General features: G+C 41.6%; 1 protein-coding gene across 1 annotated transcript; it reads left to right on the top strand.

The window, feature by feature from the left end:
• The first annotated feature begins 5,414 nt into the window (after positions 1-5,414).
• Positions 5,415-23,902, top strand: LOC133922141 (importin beta-like SAD2). Its single transcript, XM_062367339.1, has 22 exons — positions 5,415-5,739; positions 8,844-8,979; positions 9,063-9,150; positions 9,715-9,867; positions 10,666-10,828; positions 10,936-11,120; positions 11,202-11,375; positions 12,608-12,753; positions 12,887-13,010; positions 13,693-13,873; positions 14,430-14,589; positions 14,674-14,715; positions 14,788-14,906; positions 15,017-15,215; positions 16,055-16,186; positions 17,115-17,218; positions 17,318-17,497; positions 21,825-21,964; positions 22,052-22,191; positions 22,530-22,690; positions 22,842-22,965; positions 23,052-23,902. Exons 1-22 carry the CDS (start codon positions 5,650-5,652, stop codon positions 23,201-23,203), a joined length of 3,093 nt encoding a protein of 1,030 aa, XP_062223323.1. The 5' UTR covers positions 5,415-5,649; the 3' UTR covers positions 23,204-23,902.
• The last annotated feature ends 542 nt before the right edge of the window (positions 23,903-24,444 follow it).

Here is a 24,444-nt window from a genome sequence, read left to right as displayed (position 1 = left end):
GCATTAAAATATCTCAAATTTGCACACAATTTGATCTAAACCTAACATACTGGCGGTCGGGGAGGAGGCGGCGACCAGGGAGGAGTGGGACGCTGGAGAGGAGGCAGTGGTTGGGGAGGGGGCAGTGCTCGGGGAGGAGGCGGTGCTCGGTGAGGAGACAGCCCGTCGGAGAGGAGGCGGCGGTTGGGGATGATGCGGTGTCAAGGTGAATGAAGCGAAGGCTAAGTGTTCTTGTATTTCTAAATTTGGTTGAAAACCTAAAATAATCATAGGAAAATACAAATAAATTCTATAAAATCATTTAAACTAGTTTTATGTTGAAAAAGAACTCTACACAATTTTAAATAAATGTTTTAGGCCTTTTAAAATTTATATTTAAATCTAGAAAAATAGTTTTCATCGTTTTTAGCCGTTTAAAATTCGTTTAGCCATAGTTTTCATATCATGGCTCCAATTTGAGAGGTTTTTACATCCAAATCTTTCTAAAATCGTGCACTAGCCAGCCTTAGCATTTGTGTGTCCTGGGTATATGATCAGGTACAAATGCATATTATTACTCCACGCATGCCCTTGATGTAAATTAAAACATATTATTACTCCATACATGCTCTCGGTATAAACTAAAATATATTCTTACATCATCCATACACGTCCTCAATACAAATTAAAGTTTATCCTAAATTTATACAAATTTTAACAAATATATGAAAGTGGCTTTTATGAGTGATCCGGACGAAGAAACCTACGGTGACTCATGACGATCATTTTTGGACTGTTCATCAGCCATCGCCCCCTGTCGGTGACATGGGAACCAGGGGTCCCCGAGTCCCGAGGCCAGGACAGCAGAGTGCCACGTGGTGCCCTCCCTTGGGGGTTATCTCCTCGAGGTCCGAGAAGACCAAGTCCCGGGAGATGGTGCTAGGGGCCATGCACAGTGGTCCCCGAGTACCCGAGTTCCCCAATGACCCGAAAAGGCCAAGTTCCGGGAGAGGGTGCTCGGGACCATGAACAGTGGTCCCCGAGCACCCCAATTCCCCGATGACAAGAGAAGTCAGTTCCGGGAGAGGGTGCTCGGGTCCATGAACAGTGGTCCCCGAGCAACCAAGTTCCCCGAGGACCCGAGCAGTCAAGTTCCGGGAAAGGGTGCTCGAGGCCATGAACAGTGGTCCCCGAGCACCCGAGTTCCTCGAGGACCGAGAAAGGGCATGTCCGGGAGAGAGTTCTCGGTGCTGTGAACAGTAGTCCCCGAGCACTCACAGTTCCCCAAGGGCCCAAGAAGTCATTCGCCGGTGGTCCCCACAAGGGCTCAACGGTGAGGTGTCAATTGGTGAGAGGCCCGATGCTGCATTTAAGAGGGCGTGTAGCCTGTCACTTCCAACCACTCCCCCCACGCCTGCTGTCAGTCCCTGCCACGGTCTGGTAGGGAGGCGTGGGGACGTTTACTGCGCGGGTCCCATCGCGCGTCATCCGACTCGCCTCGGGATAACGTCGCAGGGCTCGAGGCGTAACGCCTGCTGCCCTGATGTGTCTGGCTCGCTCTGACTGGGCGGGCACGCGGGGCTGCTCAGTGGCTGCCCGGCAGACCCTCCCCGCTACACCCGCTGAAAAGTGGAATGATGACGACGAAGACCGGATGAGGTCGCATTTTCAACCCTCCCCGTCACCTCAAGCTGCAGCCCATGATGGTTGCTTTCCATTTATGGTGCCTTGGAACTTGCGCCATCCTTTCTGGGCACGCTACCCGCCCTGACGGGTATAAAAGAGGGGCGGGCTCCCCGGAGAAGAAGGATTGGGATCGGACGGAACACACTGAACGAGCTCAGAAGATAAGCCGGCGAAGAACAAGGAACACGAAGCTCTAGACTTAGACAAACATTCTTGTAACACAGCAGATCCTCAAAGAGACATTCCCTTAGCATTTATAGCATACACACAGGAGTAGGGTATTACGCTCCGTGCGGCCCGAACCTGTCTAAAATCCCCTAAGCATTCATTTCCACCTGCATCTCATTTACTCCCATTTATTTCACGTACGAGGTAGATTCAGAATCATCCCCCCGGCCGAATCTCAAAGGGGGTCCCTCCGGATCTCCGCTTGTGGAGTTCATCCTCCGACACCCCCCGTTATACCCTTTTACAGTCTGCTCTGATAGGTTGCTAAGAGCATGCTAATTTGAGATCGTTACGAACAGCATCGCGTGTAGGGTGAAATTCTCACGTCTATACTCATGCCATACATATACACCATCTTTCTACAGTACAAGAAGATCTTCAACCAAAGGTTTGATGTATATATCGATATCGTTGTCTGGTTGATTCGACCCATTAATCAGCAAAGACATCATAAGTTTCTTCCACTTTATGCACATTCAAGGTGGAAGGTTGTAGATACAGAGTCACATGCCAAATACTATGAGTACTTCTCGTGTTGCCAAAAAGATTCATTACATCCGTACTCAATCTGAACCTTATATTCCTCACTTCATCTCTGAATTCCTTGTATTTGAAATCGAATCTCCTTCTTCATTGCATACCATCAACAGTGCCTAAGTATTCCATCTTTTTTGCGCTATTCGACGTGCCATCACATCAGCTCGGTATTCACTCTGTTAGCAAACAATGTTTCAAAAGGGAGATTATAAGGAAATACCATACCATCTTAACGGGAGGTCTTTTCTTCTTTCTCTTCATTAGACGTCATATCGTTGCTTATGTCTTTTTCGACTGTTGGTTGCCCTTCACGCCCAACATCTTCAAGTTCAACGTGCTCAGTCCAATGAATATAGCCAGCCTTAAAACCCCTATGAATTAAGTATGCATGGATCTTCTCTATATTGAAAACTACTTCTCGTTCTTGCAGTTGACACACAGACATCATATATAGTGATCGACACGCTTTTTCGCCACGACAACCCTCAGAAAAGCCTCAATGCCAACAATGAACTTTGACCCTCGATCCTTGTACATCTATGATCGATCAATTTACAAATCATTATAATTAAACACATTCAACTTATGATTATTAAATATTTCAAAACCTAGAACAAATTCATTAAATTATCTCTCATCTTGATCGATCCCAATTCGAGGGTCCATCTTCTTCCGGTACTTGGGCCGAGTCGGGGGACCCGCCTTCCAAAGGCTGCCATATCTGACCCATGGGTGGATGTACCATCACTAAAATACAATATTCTATTAATTGTTTAATTCACTATGCTGATTAATGATAGAGGAAATCTACGGAATTATTATCTAAATTCAAGACTTTAAAAATAAACGCAATCCACATACTAGAAAATTAGACCTAGATTTTAGGGGCATTTGTAATTACCTACTTGATTTTTTATTCTTTGCAAAGATGTCACTCGAATGTCAATTCTAGTGGTATTTTTATAATTTTTTAATGGTAATAACGGTTAAAGTAGTGGTAAATTTGTAATTGTTCCTAGATTTTAATGTACGTACCCACATATATTTACACGTGGCTTTAATCTACTCCTTAAATCATCTATAATGATAAAATTACATCTTTCTCTAATTTATATCGATATTAGAGCTCTTGCTCATTTCAAAATTCAACACCAAGGAACAATCACCTAAACTCAAATCTAGAGCGATATAGTAACTTAATCCAACTAAAAATTGAATATACATCATCTCTATACATCTAACAATGAGAAAGTTATAAACTTTTTCTAAATTAGATCTCAATTACATCTCTAAATCCATAACCAGGAACAAACATTAATCATCAACCCTATAGCAATCTACCGAGAAAATCTATCTTAAAAAGAAATATAGATTATCTTACTAACCTTAGAGCATTTGACTCCTCCAACCGTAAAGATAGAAAAATGACGATCGATGCTGTTCTGATCACGCTTGGGGGTGAGCTTTTATACTGTAACAACTATCAATGCCGGTTGGTATATAGAATCGGCACTGATACGCCAACAGTATCGGTTACGTCCGAACCGACATCGATAGTGGCACTACCTATGTGATGTTATGTAATAGTGTATATCTACGTATTCTTCTGGCTTTTTCATATACCGGATATTTATGTGCTCTATCTTTGGTACGCTAACTTACCTCTAATCATCAATACAACCGTGCATGTACCCGCATCAATTCTCCATTTGTCGGGAGTGCTTCAAAACCACCGCTCAAAAGCAACAAATTTAAATAAAGTAAAGAAGCTACATTTTTATGTATATCAACACATCTCAATTTTTTTGCATATCCATTGAAGGCAATCGTAAAAATTAGAACTATTTGCATCTTTCACGTTTATTGCTGCGTATTCTTCTCTTGATCTATTAGTGTTGGTGCCTGTGTTGGGAATCGGATACTTCTCTTTGGACAACTAATTGTGCATTTGGTATATAACCACTATACCATGCATAGCCACTGCATGCATGTCGCACAACTTCATACCCTATAGTGTCACCTTGCTATAACCAACATTTTGTGCTCTATCTTCGATACGCCAGCTTACCTCCAACTATCAACGCAACGGATGTTGATGTGATGCACCCACAACAATTCTCCAACTGTTGGGAGTGCATCAAAGCCACTACTCAAAAGCTACAAATTTTATAAAGTAAAGATGCTACATTTTTGTGCATGTACGCTAATAACTAATGTTTACTCATACCATTTTTCGGCATGTTCATCGAAAGCAATCGTAAAAATTGAACTATTTGTATCTTTACATTTATTATATGAATTCTTCTCTTGATCTATTATTTTTGGTGCCCTTGCCAGATATCGAATACTGCCCCAGACAATCAATGTATAATGTTGCATTAGTGTCTTAGTACTCCATCATGCGCCGCCGCTATATTGCACACATTCTTATAAATTCTCCCGTCATCTTACTATAGCTTGTTATCTGACATTGTTCCGTGCTCTATCTTCTGTAAGTAATCTAGCACTTGCTGCTGATAAAAACTCGTACCTATAGTGTAAAACCGTATAGTTATTTTAAATAAAGTTGATGTGAAGTAGGACTATTGCAACAACAGGATTCATTATTATTAGTTCAAAAATGAAGATACATAAAATTTAATTCAGATTATAAACATTAAATACAGAATCAGCCATGAGATATCACTAGTTTTTTTGTCCGTGCTATGAACGCGGCGGGACACGAGGCACGGGAGTCTCACGTGGGAGATGCGAGGGCGCGGGACGGACGGACGGCAGACACGCACGACGCTGTAACCAGCTGTCTAGTGGGGCACACTGTCAGCCACAGCCACCCGCCAGGCCGCCATCCAGGCACGCCCTGACCGGTGGGCCCCAGAGACCAGCGTAACAGACCACGGTCACCCTCGACCAAACCCTAGGGTTAAATACCGCACCCACGTTTGATCCGCCTCTGCTGTCTCTCTCCCGCACGCGCCCGCCCACCCGCCCGCACGCGCCCGCCCACCTCGCGACGCCAAAAAGGAGTCTGCCACCCCCACGCCCACCCGCGCACCCACTCCTGCTCTCTCCACCCCCGTGCTCTCGCGGCGGCGGCGGCGGCGGGCCCGAGCCTGAGCCCTGCACCCCGAGCTAGGGTTTTGGACTCCTGGTCTCCGCCCCCGCCTCCTGTCTCTTTCCACCGCGGCTCCACCCTTCGCCGCGCCGCCGCGAGTGGACATGGATCTGCCGAGCCTCGCGGTGGTGCTGCGCGCCGCGCTCAGCCACCTCCCCGAGGAACGCAAAGCCGCCGAGAAGAGCCTCAACCAGGTGAGCACCTCCCCTCCGCCTCCTTCCCAATAGAACCGCCACTCCTCCTTAGAATCCAATCCCCTCAGAATTCACGGCGCCGCGGTACTGTTTGATCGCGAGCTGCAGTCCGTTGCGCGTGAACTCGGGGCTGGTTTCCGGAGACCGGTGATCCGCGCGCGAATCTGAGAGCTCGAGATGAGCTTGGCGTGTTCTATAATTTTCCAGGGGGTTTTGGGAGTCCGCGTAGGGGCTCTGATTATTCTGATTGGTACAGGGCTCTGATTATTCTGATTGGCGTTTGAGGTGTCGTGCTCGGTACTCGTGCAGGTTTACTTCAGTAACTGCTGCGATGGTAATTTGTTACTACTACCGTCGAGTACTGTTGCAGCGGGTTGAGTTGTTAGGTTCATTAAGTTTCTGGGTTGCCAACAGTAATTTTACTTACTCCTTGCCTTGCTCGGCGCCAAAACGGGTTGGTGGCTCATTTAACTGTTCGACCAGACAAGGTAGCGGCTCAACATATTCAAAAGGGCTACATAGTCGACCGCAATCGTGTGAAGATTCTATTTTTGCAAGTCCATGCTAGTGCCTCAAAGTATTCCTGTTATTCTTTTAGTATTTTCATAAATTACCGTCTCTGTTTGGAATCGATGACTTCAGTAGGAATTTCGGTGACATTGTACTTGCTAGTTGCTCCTGCAAAATTTCCCTGTTCCAAATAGGGCTTCAACAAACTTTAGTCCCTCTAAGTTGGCTTCCTCATTCAATTGCTATGTCAGAGGTGCTACGATGCAGAGTAGGGTTATTGTGTGACACCAAAAGTTTTGCTTCCACAATTTACTATTCAATTAAGTAGACTATAGCTGCTCAACAAAGTTATGTGTGCTACTCAGATGAAAATATGTAAATGTGCAATTTTTTCTATGCTACATTGGAACACGTTAATTGAGTGGTGGCAGTTGCTGGGGGTCATTAGTGGTGAAGTCTGGTGACTTCAAACCTCCGTGAACCGTTGGATCGTGGATGGATGGACCAAATGCACTGCTACAGAGCAACGGGAACATTAAAATCGTACAGTAAATTAATGGAACTGTTACCACAGTACTTTTGCTACAGTAATAACGTGAGGGAGATGTTCATCTACTCACAATTTACTGTTCCCTCATGACTTCGTGCCCCTGAAGTCAGGGTATCCGGATCCTCATTAGTGAGATTAGGGTGCTATATTTTGGCGGCAGGTCCAAAGTTTATAATTTAATTGTACATTTAATATCAGTCATTTTCTTTTCGTGGCAGCTGAATGGATTGGCTTGAAAATTTCCTATTGGCAATACACATTGAATGAACTGTACTTGCCTTGCATATGTTGGTCAAAATGGCTACCGAGTGTTATGCCGCACATTGCTTTATTTTGTCCTAGGTTATTTGCTGAGCTAGTTAAGTGAACTCAATGCCTTTTAGAGACTGCCATGATCAATACGCTGTAAATACTATACTAGGCTATCGACTGAGATGATTGAATTTTTGGAAGAGAAAAACTAATTCATTCATCCTGCTTGATTTAGAAAGATAAAAATGGGAAGTTACTTATATGGGGACCTATAATCCTAATCTTAAATTAGCGTTGCTACCATATTGGCTGAATTAATGATGTTGAGCTTGTTTGGGCCTGCACATGGCAACTTCTGACACCCTTGTGGCCATGGTTGAAGCACTTTGTAACCCTACGACGATGAGAGGTCATGATGTTGACATGGCGTTGTTTGTAAAATTGGCGGAACTCATAGTGGATGGGCAATGACAGTGGGGAGGTTCCGAGGTTGTGGCGTGAGCTGACATCGAGGAAGATTCTGGCAATGTTGGGAACCAAAGAGAGGTATCTAGGGAGCAGGGACATTATTCCTCCTTGGTCTACTGCATGTTGATACGAGCATAATGGTGTCAACCAATCCAGTGGTACTCTCTGCAAATGGCATGGCCTCATTCAAGTATTCAACAATATGGAGGATATAGATTCACTGACTGCACAACCAAATGTCAGTTTGGCTGTTGCAACATCACTTGGTATGATAATGAAAAGGATTTCTACATATCCGACCAAAGTGATCAAGAATATCCCAATATGATAAATCGGTCCGCTTCATGGTATCACCATGTCCTGTGATGGTGTCCGCTTTTTTTTTTTAACTCGTTGGCAGAAGCCACGGTGTCTGCTCTGATACAAAATATCATGATACCAAGACCATTACAGGGTAAATGTTTCTCTGAGGAGGGCTGAATGCACAAGGTGGCACTTTAAGAGAAGATGAGGCTACATAATTGATTGATAGAACTCCTGGGAGAGATTCATTTATTTTGCTTGATGGAGAATGATAGCAACAGTTTCCTTATAGATGCACCAGAGCCGAATAGATAGAAACTATCTAAAAGGAAATCTAAAACAAAGGAAATAACTACTATAGAAGCTAACTGTTGCAATCCCTAAATTGAAGCTGCTACCTATCAACTAATTTGCTGCAGTGCCTGGTTGGGGTTAGTGCAGAACTTCCCATTTTTATCATGATACATATCTCCATTTCATTGTCCTTTATGTTGTCATTGCCTCTCTCTTTGTTTCAAAGCTAATATGGATGCTGGAGGCATTAGTTGTGTTTAAAGTGGTAAGGCACAACACTAATGTGTTAAAATTCGTCGGTGTCAATTAATCAATTCAACAGCCAGTGGTACTAAAGAACCAGAGTATAACCAAATAAGATCCAAATGCCTTTTCTTATCTGTGAGTTCATTTGACTGAAATGGGATGTACTATGCTTCACCACCGACTAATGCACTAGGATAGCAATGACGAAAGGATCATCTCAGAGAGTTTTCCTTTCTATTGCCATTTTTTTTACTGCATTGAGTTCAAATTAAGTCCAAAATAGGTGTCATTTTAGCAAGAGATGGGCATCAAATTAATACGGGGAAACATTTGTTAGAAACAGGACTATGAGTACCTTGTATGCTGTGGTTAGTATGTTGCAGTTAGATAGAATGCTGCAATTTCCATTCCTTGATTGCACTGTTTCTCGTTTTGTTTTGTCTTTTGAGCACTTAAGTTGACACCTCTGCAATTTCTGCAGTTCCAGTACACGCCACAGCATTTGGTGAGATTATTACAGATCATTGTGGATGGAAGTTGCGATATGGCTGTACGGCAGGTCGCAAGCATTCATTTCAAGAATTTTATTGCGAAGAACTGGTCTCCTAATGATCCAGGTATACGGAGGTTGTTAGTGGACCATTGATTTGCTTATCCTTTCTGATATCTTAAGTCTGTATATTTATTTTTGCTTTTGTAGATGAGTCCCAGAAAGTTTTAGAAAGCGACAAGTCCCTGGCCCGTGAGAATATACTAGGTTTTATTGTTCAAGTGCCCCCTTTGTTAAGGTAAATGCTCCGTAGCAGCCTACATTTCTTTCCTCCCTAGTCGGAAAAGGCTACACTGTTTTACTGACATGGCTTTGACATTTTTTAATGCTATCTCTTTTGGCATATTATCAATGCTTGTTAGCAACCAGATGGTTTTTAGGCGGATTTTGATTTTCCTGTTTTGAAGTTGGTTTTGATAGTTATCATATCAACCGTTGATATCTATTCCCCCTTAGTATAACAATGAATTGTGCTGAGCGAGATCTGGAAAATTGCTTTCACGAGTATTATTTAATTGCAATCTTCAATAAAGCACTACATGCGAACAATCTTGACATATCATTTGATCCCATCTATCCCATTTCACTAAACCCAGGTTTACGCCTGTCTGGTCCAGTCGCTTTAGGTATTATGGGTTAGTTATGTAGTAGAAATATCATTTCAAGTGTTCTGATGCTATACCTGCCTCAACATCTCTCTTGATGAAGTTGAAACTCTGCACGATCTCATGGTGAAAGTGCCCTAATCCTGTTTTTTCTGATTTATGAAAGCATTTCGTTAACATTTATTGGTTATTTGCAGAGCTCAGCTTGGAGAAAGTATCAAAACAATAATACATTCTGATTATCCCGAGCAGTGGCCAAGTCTCCTTCATTGGGTTACACACAACCTAGAATTACAAAATCAAATTTTTGGAGCTTTATATGTGCTAAGGGTTCTTGCCAGGAAATATGAGTAAGTATGCACATCGCCTTGTTATTCTGTTTCCTTTTTTTGTTTATTTGCTAGATTCAATTCTTATTTTGTCCATTGTTATGGACTCATTGTTATATTTTGCTTCTTGTCTCTCATTGTGTACGTATTCTTCTCATCTTAGTGTTTACCTTTGTCATCAATTTGATTGTATTGCATTATCTGCTTTGTTCTTGTTTTCTTATTCTATTTATACTTGTACATATAGCACAAACATCCCAATTTCCAAGAGGCCAAGACCCAAATGGATTTTGGTATAACAAGTGTTATTTGACCAGACCTAGCTGTTCACCCTTGAGCTTGGGGGTCATAGGTTGGACGACATGTTTTTACTATAATATTTTTAGTATAACATGATAGAGTTGTATATATGGGCATACAAATTTAAGTGTCTGTGCAAGATATAGTTGTAATCATGTTCAAGATAGATCAAGAGTAGCAATAAGCTCTAGTAGTCTAGTTTTATTACAGTACTATGCTATTTATAGATTAGCAGGTTATTTTTACCTATGTATATCTTCCCACATAAACCCACAAATAGCCATAAGTTGCACTTGATGAGCAGTGCGCATACTCAATGTTGACTTTTGAGTCTATAGGTTCCAGGTTCAGATCTCGGGATGTGTGCTTCCTGTGTCATCAAGCAAGAGATAACCCAGAAGCAGCTTGTGAATAGTGTCATATGTTTTCTTGCCATCCTAGAATGAAATCATCGCATCTTGTTTTTATAGTACTATATTGTAAAACACCCTTTCTGATGTCTCCATTTTTATTTTGAAGGTTCAAGTCCGAGGATGAGAGAATACCTTTGTATCACATTGTCGGGGAGACTTTTCCTCGCCTGCTAAGCATTTTTAGTAAACTTGTTCAGATTGTCAATCCGCCAATTGAAGTAGCTGATTTAATCAAGCTGATATGTAAAATATTTTGGTCTTCAATTTATGTATGTTCTGTGCTTACTATAATCTAACATTTCTTTTGGCTTATTGTTTTGTATTATTTTTTACCACATCTCTAATTGTTTTGCTCTCTTGCTCTTCGTTTGTGCAGCTGGAGATTCCAAAGCAACTATTTGATCCAAATGTCTTCAATGCATGGATGGTTCTGTTTATAAACTTGTTGGAAAGGCCAGTTCCGTTGGAAGGTCAACCAATAGATCCTGAGATCAGGAAATCTTGGGGCTGGTGGAAAGTTAAGAAATGGACTATCCATATCTTGAACCGTCTGTACACCAGGTCAGTCTTGAATACGTGTGCAGCTAAATTGTATCTTTGGCAATCACTATGTATATTGACATATTGATTCAATGTACACAGATTTGGTGATCTGAAGCTTCAGAAACCAGATAGTAAAGCTTTTGCTCAAATGTTTCAAAAGAACTATGCTGGAAAAATATTGGCTTGTCACATGCATCTGCTGAATGCAATTCGAACTGGCGACTACTTGCCAGATAGGGTTATCAATCTTGTTCTTCAGTATCTGACTAACAGGTTTGTGTCTGGAAGAAAAAGATAAGGCATTTTGTCCTTGTAAAGCGGTCTTCTGTGGTACTAGCACCTCACATCATCTGCACTATCCTTTATTTATTGTCTGTATGTGCACGAAGTTGCCTGTAATTTAACTAATTAGTTTAGCCATTCTCAAATATTGTGGGGCATTGTTGCTGTTATGGGAGAGATCTGGGTGGCTTCTGGACCTCGACGTCCATCGGCCCCACCTTGTGGCAAAGGACAAGATGCCCCAGTGCGCAGGGAGAGAGGAGGGAGGGAGAACTGCTATGTTATTGTTTGAACTCAAAGAATGATGCCAAGCCGTATTAGTAGGTTGGCTTGCCTAACATTAGAGTCTAATCGGTTATCTGAATAGCAAGTGCCAATAACTAGAGAATGATAAGATCTAATAAGCCCTATAGCTATGGGAGCCCTAAGTTGGCTAGGTTTGGGCTGTTTGGTGTGCCATGCGTGGCTGCATCTTGGTCTTGACTCTTATGGTAGTAAATCCCCACATCAGTTGCTCTATCATTACTGTATTTTTTGTTGGATTTGTAACTTTGATGTCCTTGCTGGTAGTAGGCATTGTATGGTAATAATTAACTTGGATGGAATTTGGACATAACATTTAACTTTTGACCAGAGACTGTTTGATTGCTCTGCCTTGATATGCAGTTGCCCAACTAATCCTGTTTGATAGTATCCTCAATTGCTTACTGAGGTATACTGTCCAAAAACATTTAAAAAACATGGCAGGCATTTAGAGGAAATCTGGCGCACACTCAAAACATCACCAAAGAGTTCTCCCCTAACATCCATACACGATTGCTGAGCAAACTATTTGCATTTGACAAAAAATTACTTTTTGAACAAGGAAATGAAAGAAGCAAACTGACTTGCTCTTACAAGATTATTAGGATGCAAACAACTAAACTTGCCAGGTACAGATTTGCCCTAATGAGCTCTTTTGTTCGTTTGCTCAGCGATAATGAATGTGTAGTTCCAAATGTGCCTGTCTTGGAAAACTAATTATTCCAAGGTTTATTTGAGCAGTGGCTCCCCAACATCTCTTTTAGTGCAGTTGTCATGTCCAATACTTTTTTAGCACCACTGGGAAGCTTGTGCCAGACTCAGTTTATGGTTTCCGTATCTTGCTTCTGGTCCTGAGTTATCCAACTTGATCGATCCTTATAGAAATTCTTACCAGTAATTTTATGGTTTGTATCTTGCAGTGTTACAAAGAACAGCATGTATCAGATGATGCAGCCTCAAATTGACATCATTCTTTTTGAGATAAATTTTCCTCTTATGTGCTTCAATGACAACGACCAAAAGTTATGGGATGAAGACCCTCATGAATATGTTCGGAAGGGATATGGTGAATTTACATGACCTGTATATCTATCTCGATTAGAGTTGGCTATTACTCATAATAACCATGTGCCTTTTGTTTTTGTCTCGGTTCAGTATCACAATGTGATGTCCATAATGTTATTTTTCTATGTTTACAGATATTATTGAAGATTTGTACAGTCCTCGAACAGCTGCTATGGACTTTGTGAGTGAATTGGTTAGAAAGCGAGGGAAAGGCAACCTTCAAAAGTTCATCCATTTCATTGTGGACATATTCAGGAGGTAAATTATTTGTCTTGTATTCATTAACTACATGGACTTTCTAATTGATGGCATTGTTCAAAAAATCGGTGATCGGTAGCTGTTTGGTCGGCCGTGGAGTAGAGATTAATCGGTCAATCGGGGATTAATCGGGGATTAACTGAATTAATCGGTTGGTATAAAGTGCTTGAGGGGCTTACATACAAAAATGCAGCAATACACAATAAACTTATGCCTTCCACTCGTGGGCTGCGTGGGATGAAACAAACCAGCCTAGCCTAGCCCAACATAGTCCAACTTGAACATCCAATTGTCAGATGCCCAAACCTATAGATCCAACAGTTTATACTGCTCCACTTCCTCTATATAGAAGAACACCACCCGTCCAACCAAACCCTAGACTCACCCCACCCCTCCCAAACCCTACTCCGCTGCACCACTTAGCAGCGAGGGGCGTGAGCTTCTGAGTGGCAGCGGTGCATGAGGGGCGGGTGCTACTGGAGCTGAGCTGCGATGCGAGTCGTTTTGCAACCTGAGTGAGGGGATTAATCGGCCAGTCAACCCGATTAATCGGTGGTCAACCCGATTAATCGGGTTGTCAAATCGATTATATAGCCGATTACAGGATAATCTACTTGTTGCCCTACCGATCACCGATTACTTGGCCGATTTTTTCATCACTGATTGATGGCATGCTTAACAGGTATGATGAGGCATCACCCGATCTTAAGCCATATCGCCAGAAAGATGGTGCTCTTCTCGCCATTGGGACACTATGTGATAAACTGAAGCAAACTGATCCATATAAATCTGAGCTGGAGCAGATGCTGGTCCAACATGTTTTTCCCGAGTTCAATAGTCGTGTTGGACACTTGCGTGCAAAGGTAGAGTGATCTGGAAGTTTATAGCCTTCTTATTTCTTACTGCTGTTGGTGCACCTATTCTTTGATCAATTTATTACAATATTAGTCCCTCATTGGTCAATAATTATATATTGAAAATTAAATGTAGTTTATAATACCAAATCTCCAATTTTTCCATATTAGGTACCAAATATTAAACATACTTTTCAATGGTACCCAACAGAACTTGTAACTGTGCACGTGCAATGCACATTTTTAATTAGATGAAGTCATAATGATTCAAGGTCACTTTAGTAGTATTAGTTAGTGCTATCAATTAGGTGTAGTGATTATGATCAGGTGGCCACACTAGTGGTATCAGTGTTATCAATCAATAGGAGCCATTGGATACAATTGATTGTATGCTATAATTGATATCTGTACGTTAAGGTAAAGAAATATCGGTATAGGTGCTTGGTTGGTGTTCCCTTCATGGGACCATCAAATATGATCGAGGCTTTCTTTTTATGCTATTTGAGTTCTCACTCATATTAATTCTGCTATCTGTGGTATTGATTTGATCTATTCAATCTTACAGGCAGCATGGGTTGCTGGGCAGTATGCCCATATCAACTTCTCAGACCCGGACAATTTTCGTAGGGCTATGCACTGTATAGTCTCTGGAATGCGTGATCCAGATCTTCCTGTGCGGGTCGATTCAGTCTTTGCACTTCGTTCTTTTGTTGAAGCATGCAAAGGTATGCTTTATTTATCCGGTATTTTTAATCCTTACTAAATTGTGGACATTAGTGCAAATTATTGACTATAATTTGTCTCTGCAGATCTAAATGAGATTCGACCTATACTTCCGCAACTCCTTGATGGTATGAAAATAGTTACCTTGGTCTAGTAAATTGATGATAAATTAATTTTCTGGCATATCATGTATTCTGCAGATTTTTTTAAACTGATGAATGAAATTGAGAACGAGGATCTTGTGTTCACCCTTGAAACTATTGTTGACAAATTTGGTGAAGAGATGGCACCTTATGCACTAGGATTGTGCCAGAATTTGGTATGTTCTTTCTATGACTTAAAGCTTTCTGAGGCCTTTTTATGCATATTATACTTTTACGTTCTTTTATAAATGTTTTTACCTTATAAAACATGTTGCTTATCTGATAGGCTGCTGCCTTCTGGAGATGTATGGCTAGTTCAGAAGCAGACACTGAAGCTGATGATTCAGGTGCTTTGGCAGCTGTTGGTTGCTTACGAGGGATCAGCACAATCCTTGAGTCCATTAGCAGCCTCCCACATCTTTTTATTCAAATGGAACCTACGTTGCTGCCTATAATGCGCAGGATGCTGACGTCTGATGGTCAAGGTATTATACTGTTCAAGGATAGTTGGCAGATACTTCTCTACTTTGGATTGTATATTTTAAATGCTACTTTTGGACCATCCTTAACCTAGCAGATACCAAAAATGCACGTAAAATGTTTGCAGGCCACAGTTTCTGGTACAAATAGAATTATCTTTTGGGATGTTGCAAACAATGTTGATTCCATTGTGAAATTGTGCTGCGTCATATTTCTTATGGATTCACTACCACTAGTGTTGGTGTAATTGATCCACATAATTAGTTCTGCTGATCAATACAGATAATTACATATTTGCTACGCAACCATGCATACCCTACCTGTTGCATTCATGCCATTGTAGAGTTTTTGCTGTTAAAGCACCTATTCAATCACTACTTGCAAGAAAATGATAGATCAGCGTTGCAGAATTCCTCTCAAGAATTCGATAGGCTCATAGGAGATGTCTAATATGTTGTTGTGTTGGAGGGTGACAAAAATATTTTTAAAGTTCATTAAGTATATCAGCAAAACTATATTATATGTGTTTCAAACTGTATTAGATGTATCCACTATACTGCATTTATTTTGGGCAAGTAGTTGTGATTTAGGATACACAGCAGAAGCAACCTATTATATAGATGTTTCCAAATGTACCCTTTGAACTTTTAGAGACTACCCAAAGTTACAAGTTGCTACTACACGTAAGTAGAGCTACACCAATTTTTTTGGAGCTAGGCAGCCCAAACACCAGAGGTATAAAGTTATGGGTTTTATTACCGACATTGCGTTACTACTCATTGCATATTATGATTTATTTTGTCCCTTTTTGCCCATGCACTTAATCTTCCCAATTCCTTGGCAGATGTTTATGAAGAAGTTCTTGAAATTGTCTCCTATATGTCATTTTTTTCACCAACAATTTCATTGGACATGTGGAGCTTGTGGCCATTGATGATGGAGGCTCTTAATGATTGGGCTATAGATTTCTTTGAGAGTATGCCTGTAACTTGATGAATGTCACTATTAATTTTGTTTTATCCTCTCAGAAAAGTGTTATATTTTGTCACAATTTACATAAGCATCATTGTTATGTCAATTATAGTTGTGTGCCATTTCTTCTTATACTGCTCATAGTTTGAGAAATATTCTAGCGTTTCCATATGCTTAGCGCATCAGGATACATGCATTGGTTAATCTTTACTTGATCAAATGGACTATTATTCTGTTAATGTAGGACTGAAATAGACTATAGTGTTCCCCTCTGTAAACTAGACGGTTTGTCCTTTGGGCATTCTGTAATGTTATATAAACTTCATGTGAAATAATTTAGGGTTACATAGAATATATCTTGCATATGGCTCATTCATGATTTGCTGCTGCTACGAAATGGAAACCAGTAGGTCTATCCTGTTATGATGTGCACTGAACATAGGTTCTCTAAGTGTAGCTAAGCTAAAGTCCACTGCAGCTTAAAGCTGTTGTTGTGATCATTTTACACCTTTATGTTTAGTTTGTTGGTTCTATATCCACTTTACGTTTTAATTTTAGTATGCTGTGTTGTAATGTATGTTGGTCTGTTTTTATAAATGATTTCTGGGAAAGGACCTGCAAATTTTCTATAAGACATGAGGTCTGATGGTCTGATGAATAAAATGACTAATTCCATGTGAACGTATGTCCCCATTTGTGATGAGTGCATGATACACTATATAAAAAATGTCTAAACTTTTCTTAGAATGTTATGTGGACCTGGAAGCTTCTGATATCAAAGTTGTCCCTGGTATTGATCCACAAAAGATACATGCCATGTATGAATAGTTCTTTCCGTATTTATTGTCCGTAAATACACCTTAAAATATAAGTGCCTTTTACATTTAGTTAATTGTTTGCAATCTGGCCTTAGTTTTTTTCCTTTTCCACAGATATTCTTGTTCCATTGGACAACTACATTTCCCGTGGAACTGATCATTTTCTTGCGTGCAAAGATCCTGATTATCAGGAAAGCCTGTGGAATGCACTATCATCTGTGAGTGTGGCTTAGATTGATTTTTTCATTAACTTTCTTGTGATGCTTTTTGTGATTCAAGTGGTACTAATTTTTACTGATAAATGCCAATACTTGTAGATTATGGGGGACGAAAACATGGAAGATTCGGATATTGAGCCAGCTCCCAAGCTTATTGAAGTGTTTTTTCAGAATTGCAAAGGCAATGTGGATCGGTGGGTTGGGCGTTACCTCATGATTACAATTGAGCGGTTGCGTCGAGCACATAAGCCATATTTGAAATGCCTCCTTGTACAAGTGGTAAGATGAACACACCCTATTTCATTTCCTATCTTACTAATCTGCTGATTGGTTGCGTTGAGCTGAAATCCATATTTGAAATGCCTTCCTGTACAGGTTGTAAGATGCAACATGAACATGTCATGTCTTTTCCTAACACACTAATCAGCTAAGAGCCCCAGTTAACGTATTGTTTTCAAAATCTCTCTAAAGTTCTTACAAGTGTTATCCACTATTAGTTCTCTTTGTTCTAGTACTGGCAAGTAATGGGATTAGGGTTAAAAACGGACGGGAATGGTCGGGAAAACCCTCTAACTGTTTTCACTTTCACATTTTATCTCGAAAACGGAATCGAAAACGGGAAAGTCGGAAACGGGAACGAACTCGGAAATGTCGGGATATCGGAAACGAATTAAACCGAACGGAAACACGTCGGTATCGGTCGGGAACCGGTAATTCAAACCGGACATAACCGATCAATTTTCATACACTAAATGTTTGAATACTTTCACACTAGTACACCACATTCAACCATATTCGTTCACATAATGACATATGAGTCACAAATAGAAAATTCACACACCAACACAATATAGTCACAATAATAGCCTAATAGGAATATAGGATAGCGAAAGTGCAAAATACATAGACAAATATTCTTCCATGTAGCCGACAGCTCATCACTCATCAGCATCATTCATCATATCTGGATCACTTTCTGTTTCCTCTTTACAGTAAGCTGAGGTTGCTCTTCCTCTTGCTCATCAATACAAACAACATCTGGAGTTGCAACTACATCACCAGTGCCACTGCCAATAGTTCTATGTGCATCTTCACTTGGCACAGAACCTCTCTCACTTTCAGATGCTGCAGGAGTTGAGCTAGCTGTAACACTCACATTTGCAGGCCTCTTACATCCTGCAATATATTATAGATAAAACAAAGGCAAATATCCATGAGTTATACTTTGCCAAGTGATGAATGGATTTAAAGTATTGTCATATCTGTAATTTTCAAAACCTCTGTTATGTTTAAAACATTTGAATTTGGTAGTACACTTATTACTTTACCTGCTATTGTTCAACATGAGTCATCTTCCAATACTTAGTTTCAGAACGAAGGATCACATTTAGAAATGGACTATGGATTTCTTCAAAAACCTCTATAACAGTTGTGATAATTCCCTTGTGCATTCTGATATAGTATTTTTCAATGAAAATTCAAAGTTAAATATACACTATAGATACCTTCTGAAAGGTCCATTCTGAAGGAAGACGGCGTGCTGACTGCTGAGTGTCGGGACTGTCGGAGGCCCGGCCGAACCACTGCTCCGCGCGTTGGCCGCCTGGCTGGGGATGGCGCTGCCGCTTGGGACGACTGACGAGCGGTGTAGCTTGGAGACAGGAGACGGGCGGCGGCGCGGCGTAGCCTGGGGACGGGAGACAGGCGACGCAGGCTGTGGACGGCGGCCGGCGCAGGCTGGGGACGGGGCGACGGGCGACGGGCGACGCAGGCTGGGCACGGGCGACGGCCGGTGCAGCCTGGAGACGGGGCGACGGCCGACGCAACCTGGAGACGGGGCGACCGCTGGCGCAGCCTGGAGACGGGGCGACGGCCGACGGGCGGCGCCGTGGCGCAGCCTGGGGACGGGAGACAGGCGACGCAGGCTGGGGACGGGCGACGGCCAACGGGCAGCGCTGCCTGGGGATGGGGCGACGGGCGACGCTGCCTGGGGACGGGGCGACGGGCGACGCTGCCTGGGGACGGGGCGACGGGCGGTGCAGCCTGGGGGCGGGAGACGGGCGGCGTTCCGGCGTACGACGTCGGCTGGGGAGTGGGGATCGCCGGATCGGTAGATCTGGCCCTGGCCGGAACTGCAGAGCCGGTCCAGCCGCCAGCCGGAGTGCGGCCTGTGGTCTGTGGACATGGTGTGGCCGTGTGGGACTGTGGGATGTGGGCTGGGCTGGGCTAAAATTAAAAACGGGATTTCGGCGGAAAAATCCCAAATAAATACGGAATTTCGAAAATACGGTCGGGATAACAGAGATACCGTTTTCGATCCCGTTTTCGCATGCACTTTCCCGTTTTCGAACCGTTTTCGCATAATTCCGAAAATACGAAATCGGTCGGGTTAAAAGTAGAAAACGGGACGGGACGGGACGGGATTTTTCCCGCCCGTTTTCAACCCTAAATGGGATGTATCTAGTGAATATTTCTATGTTTGTTTGGGGCAAGTAAGGGCAAGTATCGTGATGCTTTGAAATACCTCAGTTTAGAACTCAACACTGAAGGATATTCGCAAATAACCTGGTAGCTGGCTGTCATTAGGAACTGACGTCATCATTCAGTTTCTGCAAAAATGTAGACCCTGTATTTATAGGTTTACTAGTTGACATACTCCGAATCACAATTAGGGGTTGTTTGGTAGAGCTGAGAGCTCCAGCTTCGAGATTCATGCAGGATTTGGAGTTTGTAGGATAAAATAATGTGGTTTAAACATATATTTTTAGTCCAAAATAAGAACTGGAGCTTCGAGATTCATGCAGGATATGGCTAAACCAAGGCCCTGTTTGGCACAGATTGTGCTTCTGCACCTATGTTTCGTGGAGAATCCTGTGAAAAGCAGATTCTGCTTCCCCGGATTGTGCAATTCATTCTCAGAATCTGCTTATTGATAATCTGCTGCAGAATCTTACCGTTTGGCACAACTTCTGCGGAATCCTCCAGAATCCACAAGCAAAAGCTGTGCCATCAATTTGCCACTGGAGAATTTCTGGAGCTAGAGATGACCAGCTCCAATAATTCTTAGAGCTGAAGCTCTGCCAAGCAGGTCCTTAGTTTTGGATTATCTTAACCAAGCTAGGAATTGTAGTACTTAAATACATTATCTAACAATATCATCTTAGAAAGACGGGAAATAATGTAACTGGCTGTCGTGTAACTGGCTGTTTCGTCCTCATGGTTTCAAATATTTCCTGATCAAGTATAACTATTGTTGCATTCATCTGTTGTTGGATTGAACTGGTGGAAACTGGTCCAGTATTATTTTTCTATACCCTGATGTTGACACGTGTGGTTCATTGACACAATTGGGTTTATTGAATACTTTAAGCTACTCTGATGTAGCTGGTGTTGGTTGTTTTCAGTACTTATACCCAGTGGTTCAAATTTTGGTACAGAAAAGGTCTAGGGGTGTACCGAGATACTCGATTAACATCCTTGATTTTTTACCTAAATTTGAATTACCAAATTTTAAGTTTAGATAAAAGGTGTGCGCAACCATATGTTGCACAGATAACTTGGTTTGTCAACGAGGTAGGATCCTGGACATATGAAGATGGTGTTCTTGGGTTCTATTCCCACACTTGAGCTTGTTCTTTTCAATTTCACAGTTTTGCCATTCTACTTTTACCTGAAAAGAACGAAAAGGAAAAAAACCGAAGCTGTTGTGGGATGCTCATATGCAATTGGTACCAGTCTCTGGGTAGTTTCAAGCAGTAATATAAGCTTTTTAAATTCAAATTTATACGATATTTATCCGATTTCAAATTTCATTGAATTTTTTTCCCATGTGTCCGTGTCATATCTAAAATGGGTTTTGATGACCTTGAGTGTAGTTAATGGGCTGCAGCATGCAATACAATACAACTTTTGTAGATTGTGAACTGATGAGAGTCCAATTGATATTTGATAAGTCAGCTGCTTAATGTTGTCAATGAATCATGTTCTTTTACTGTATGGACAAATTGATGCATACATTCATTTAGTCAGGGACTTGATATTCTTCATGTTTCCTTTGGGGTTTTTTTACCTCAGTGCAAGCACAAACAGTAACATTTAGTTAATGCTACTCTAGAAGATTTGGTGCTGAATAATAACACTCAAAAGGTTGTTTCTTACGTAAAATGTCGTATACTCACTCCATTCCAAATAATTGACACCTTTTGTCACTATGAAAATATTAGGCAATAAAATTTTAAAGAAAATATGACCAACATGCTCAATATTATAACAAGCACAACTAACAAGTTCAAGAATGTGTGGGGGTGGCTAGAGTTAAAGAGGGGCATTTCAGGGAAACATGCCCTGGAAATAGTGAAGTGCAGACTTTTTGTGGACAAAACTTCACATGCTTCAAGGGGTTACAATAGTGTAAACCATTTGTTCCCTGGAAATAAGGAACAAAAGAAATTAAGGTGCAAAACCAGCGGCAAAAAGTAAAGAAAATCCTATATGTTAACATTAGTAGGGATCACATGCCTCGAGAGGGTTATTATTCACCATGGACTGACCATGTGTTCTCTCTGTTCTATGCTTGTATGTAAGAACTCTCATATGGTACTTGCAGATTGCTAATGCGCTCTACTACAATCCTTCGTTCACTCTTGAAATTTTACAAAAGCTTGGGGTTGCAGCAGACATTTTTAGGCATTGGTTTGCTATGATACAAGAAGTCAAAAAGAATGGTTCTCGGGCCAATTTCAAGAGGTATGTATGTTTGTTTCTTTGTTTGTTTTGTAAGGTTTTATTTTTAACCTATGATGAGCCAAAATTGTTGCATTGCTTTATTTGCAGAGATCATGATAAGAAAGTTTGCTGCTTGGGACTGACCTCACTTATTGGGCTTCCAGCAGATAAGATTCCAGCCGAAGATTTATATCAGATTTTTAAAGCAACACTTGAGTTGCTTGTTGCTTACAAAGACCAAGTTGCAGGTGGAGTTTGAGTGCTTATACTGCATTTTGTTTGTTTTGGTGGTGTTTTTTTTATCCTTCGGAAATACTGCTGTTGAGCAACATTCATTTGCCCCCACCCACCCCAACCTACCCACACATACACAAAAAAAAGAAAAGAAAAATATTGTTCCGATCCCTTGCACTTCATGTGGTGAGCTTGCATATTTTATGTTGGTTTGAATTCTGTTAGATTATGCCGTCCGTTTTGGTATTTCACTGAGCGTGTTGTCTGCATAATATGGATTTTCTGTCATCTTTAACTTCACTATCTAAGTTGTGGATTGTGTCGGTGCTCTTTTTTTCTTGGCAATACACAGAATCTAAGAAGCAAAATGAGGCTGATGCTGATGATATGGATGGCTTTGATGCTGATGAAGAAGATGATGAGGAAGTTGACTCCGATAAGGAGATGGGTCTTGATGATGAAGAAGATGGGGATGAAGTAAGCAGTCTTCATCTCCAGAAATTAGCTGCAGAGGTCTGTTTTGCAATCTGTACCTATCCTGTAATAGTAATAGTCATTTTCTTTGTGCATGTCCAGACTCCAGACTGTTCTGAAATGATAGATGTAGTTGAGGATGTATTTTCTAATCCTGGTACTCGACTCTTTGATGTTTTTGATGATGCAGGCTAGAGGTTTCCAGCCAGCCGATGACGATGATGACTCAGATGATGATTTCAGTGATGATGATGAGCTACAATTGCCTATAGATGAGGTGGATCCATTTGTTTTCTTTGTTGAAACCGTCCAAGGTAAACCATAGGTTTTGTCATCAAATGTTTGTTCTCACTTGAAAACATTTGTTCTAGTTCCTCATAAGTTGCCCACTTTGTCACAGGTTTGCAAGCATCTGATCCTCTCAGGTTCCAGAACCTTATGCAGACTTTGGATTTCCGCTATCAAGCGCTTGCTAGTGGCATAGCTCTACATGCTGAGGAAAGAAAAGTTGAAATTGAGAAAGAGAAATTGGAGAAGGCAAATGCTCAATGACAATTCATAAGTTATAGGTGGTTGCCTTTGATTTTATTTCCATTGTGCGGGTATAGCATTAGTGTTGGTCAATTTCCTATGGTTTGCCAATCGCAGGTAATGATTTTTTTTTCAGCCTTATCCAACCTTTTGAGGTAGGGCAATTTTAGGTTCGCAAAATTCTAGCGAGAGAAGCCGATGATAGAGCCATCTTGGATAATCTGTCAACGGCAGTCATGTTCCTAGTGGCCCATTGTTGCGGTCTTGGTTGTGCAAGCGTGACACCAAAAAGCTTCTTCTCTTGGGGACAGTTGTTTGCCATGCTGTTCGGGCCACTGATTTTTGCGGGGCTTACTAGAGCATTTGTTGGAGAACACCCCCTCTGGTGGTGGGGTGCATTCTCCAGGTCAAGTTTTAGAACTGTTCGGTGTAGATTGTATATTTCAGTTGCCTAGGCAATACTCTGCGGTTCCATGGCGGGGCTGTGATATATGTTTTCTTTTATTGTTTTTGCAAGCTGTGACTTATGTTTGTTTTTGTTCATTTATTTAAAAGGGCAAAAAAATGGTTAGTGTTATGCTGCAGAGTTACCTTGTTAAGTGTTGTGATTCTTTAGGCTTAGAAATTGTTGGAATATATATACGTGTTGGCATGCCCGGCTTGTTTCCGCGCGCATGAACCAGATCTGAATGGAGAAATAAATGTTTGCATCTGGAGAAATTTTTGTCCGGTGCACAGTATTCTTGTAAGAATGGAAGAATAGCCTGGTATGGGGAGCAAAATAGCTTGCCATTCAGCAATTCGGAGCCGTACGATTTGAGTTACATACGGTTTGGGTCGAGTTGCGTAAGATGCTTAGGATTTCTTGTGTGATTCCCAAATCCAGACTCTGTAACTGATCTGTAATGTCGAATCCCAATCGGACGGCTGCAGATGCGCTGCCTTAACTAACACACAAGAATAGAGGTAGAGGTTGCCGTTCCGTCAAACTGGGGTTTACTGGAGCTTATACACATGGCTCCTACTCTAGTGAGTACTAGAAAGCTTTATTGGTGCGGAAAGGAACTTGGTTTGCATGCTACTGTATCACTTGCAGCTCTTCCTCGCTGTCACTGTACGCCTTTTAACAGCTTTCTTTGGAACACACTGCCACGAAACGTAAGGAAGCGTGAACAAAAAAGGGCAGGGTACAGTCACAGCTTTATATACACACAGGACGTCAACGTACGTCGCGTCAGCCCCCGCCTCAATTATTCGATCCC

Source organism: Phragmites australis, chromosome 6 (assembly GCF_958298935.1).
Source record: "Phragmites australis chromosome 6, lpPhrAust1.1, whole genome shotgun sequence".
NCBI classification, from domain to species: domain Eukaryota; kingdom Viridiplantae; phylum Streptophyta; class Magnoliopsida; order Poales; family Poaceae; genus Phragmites; species Phragmites australis.
Note: the sequence above shows the minus strand (reverse complement) of the source record. Positions and strands in the feature narration are given on the sequence as shown.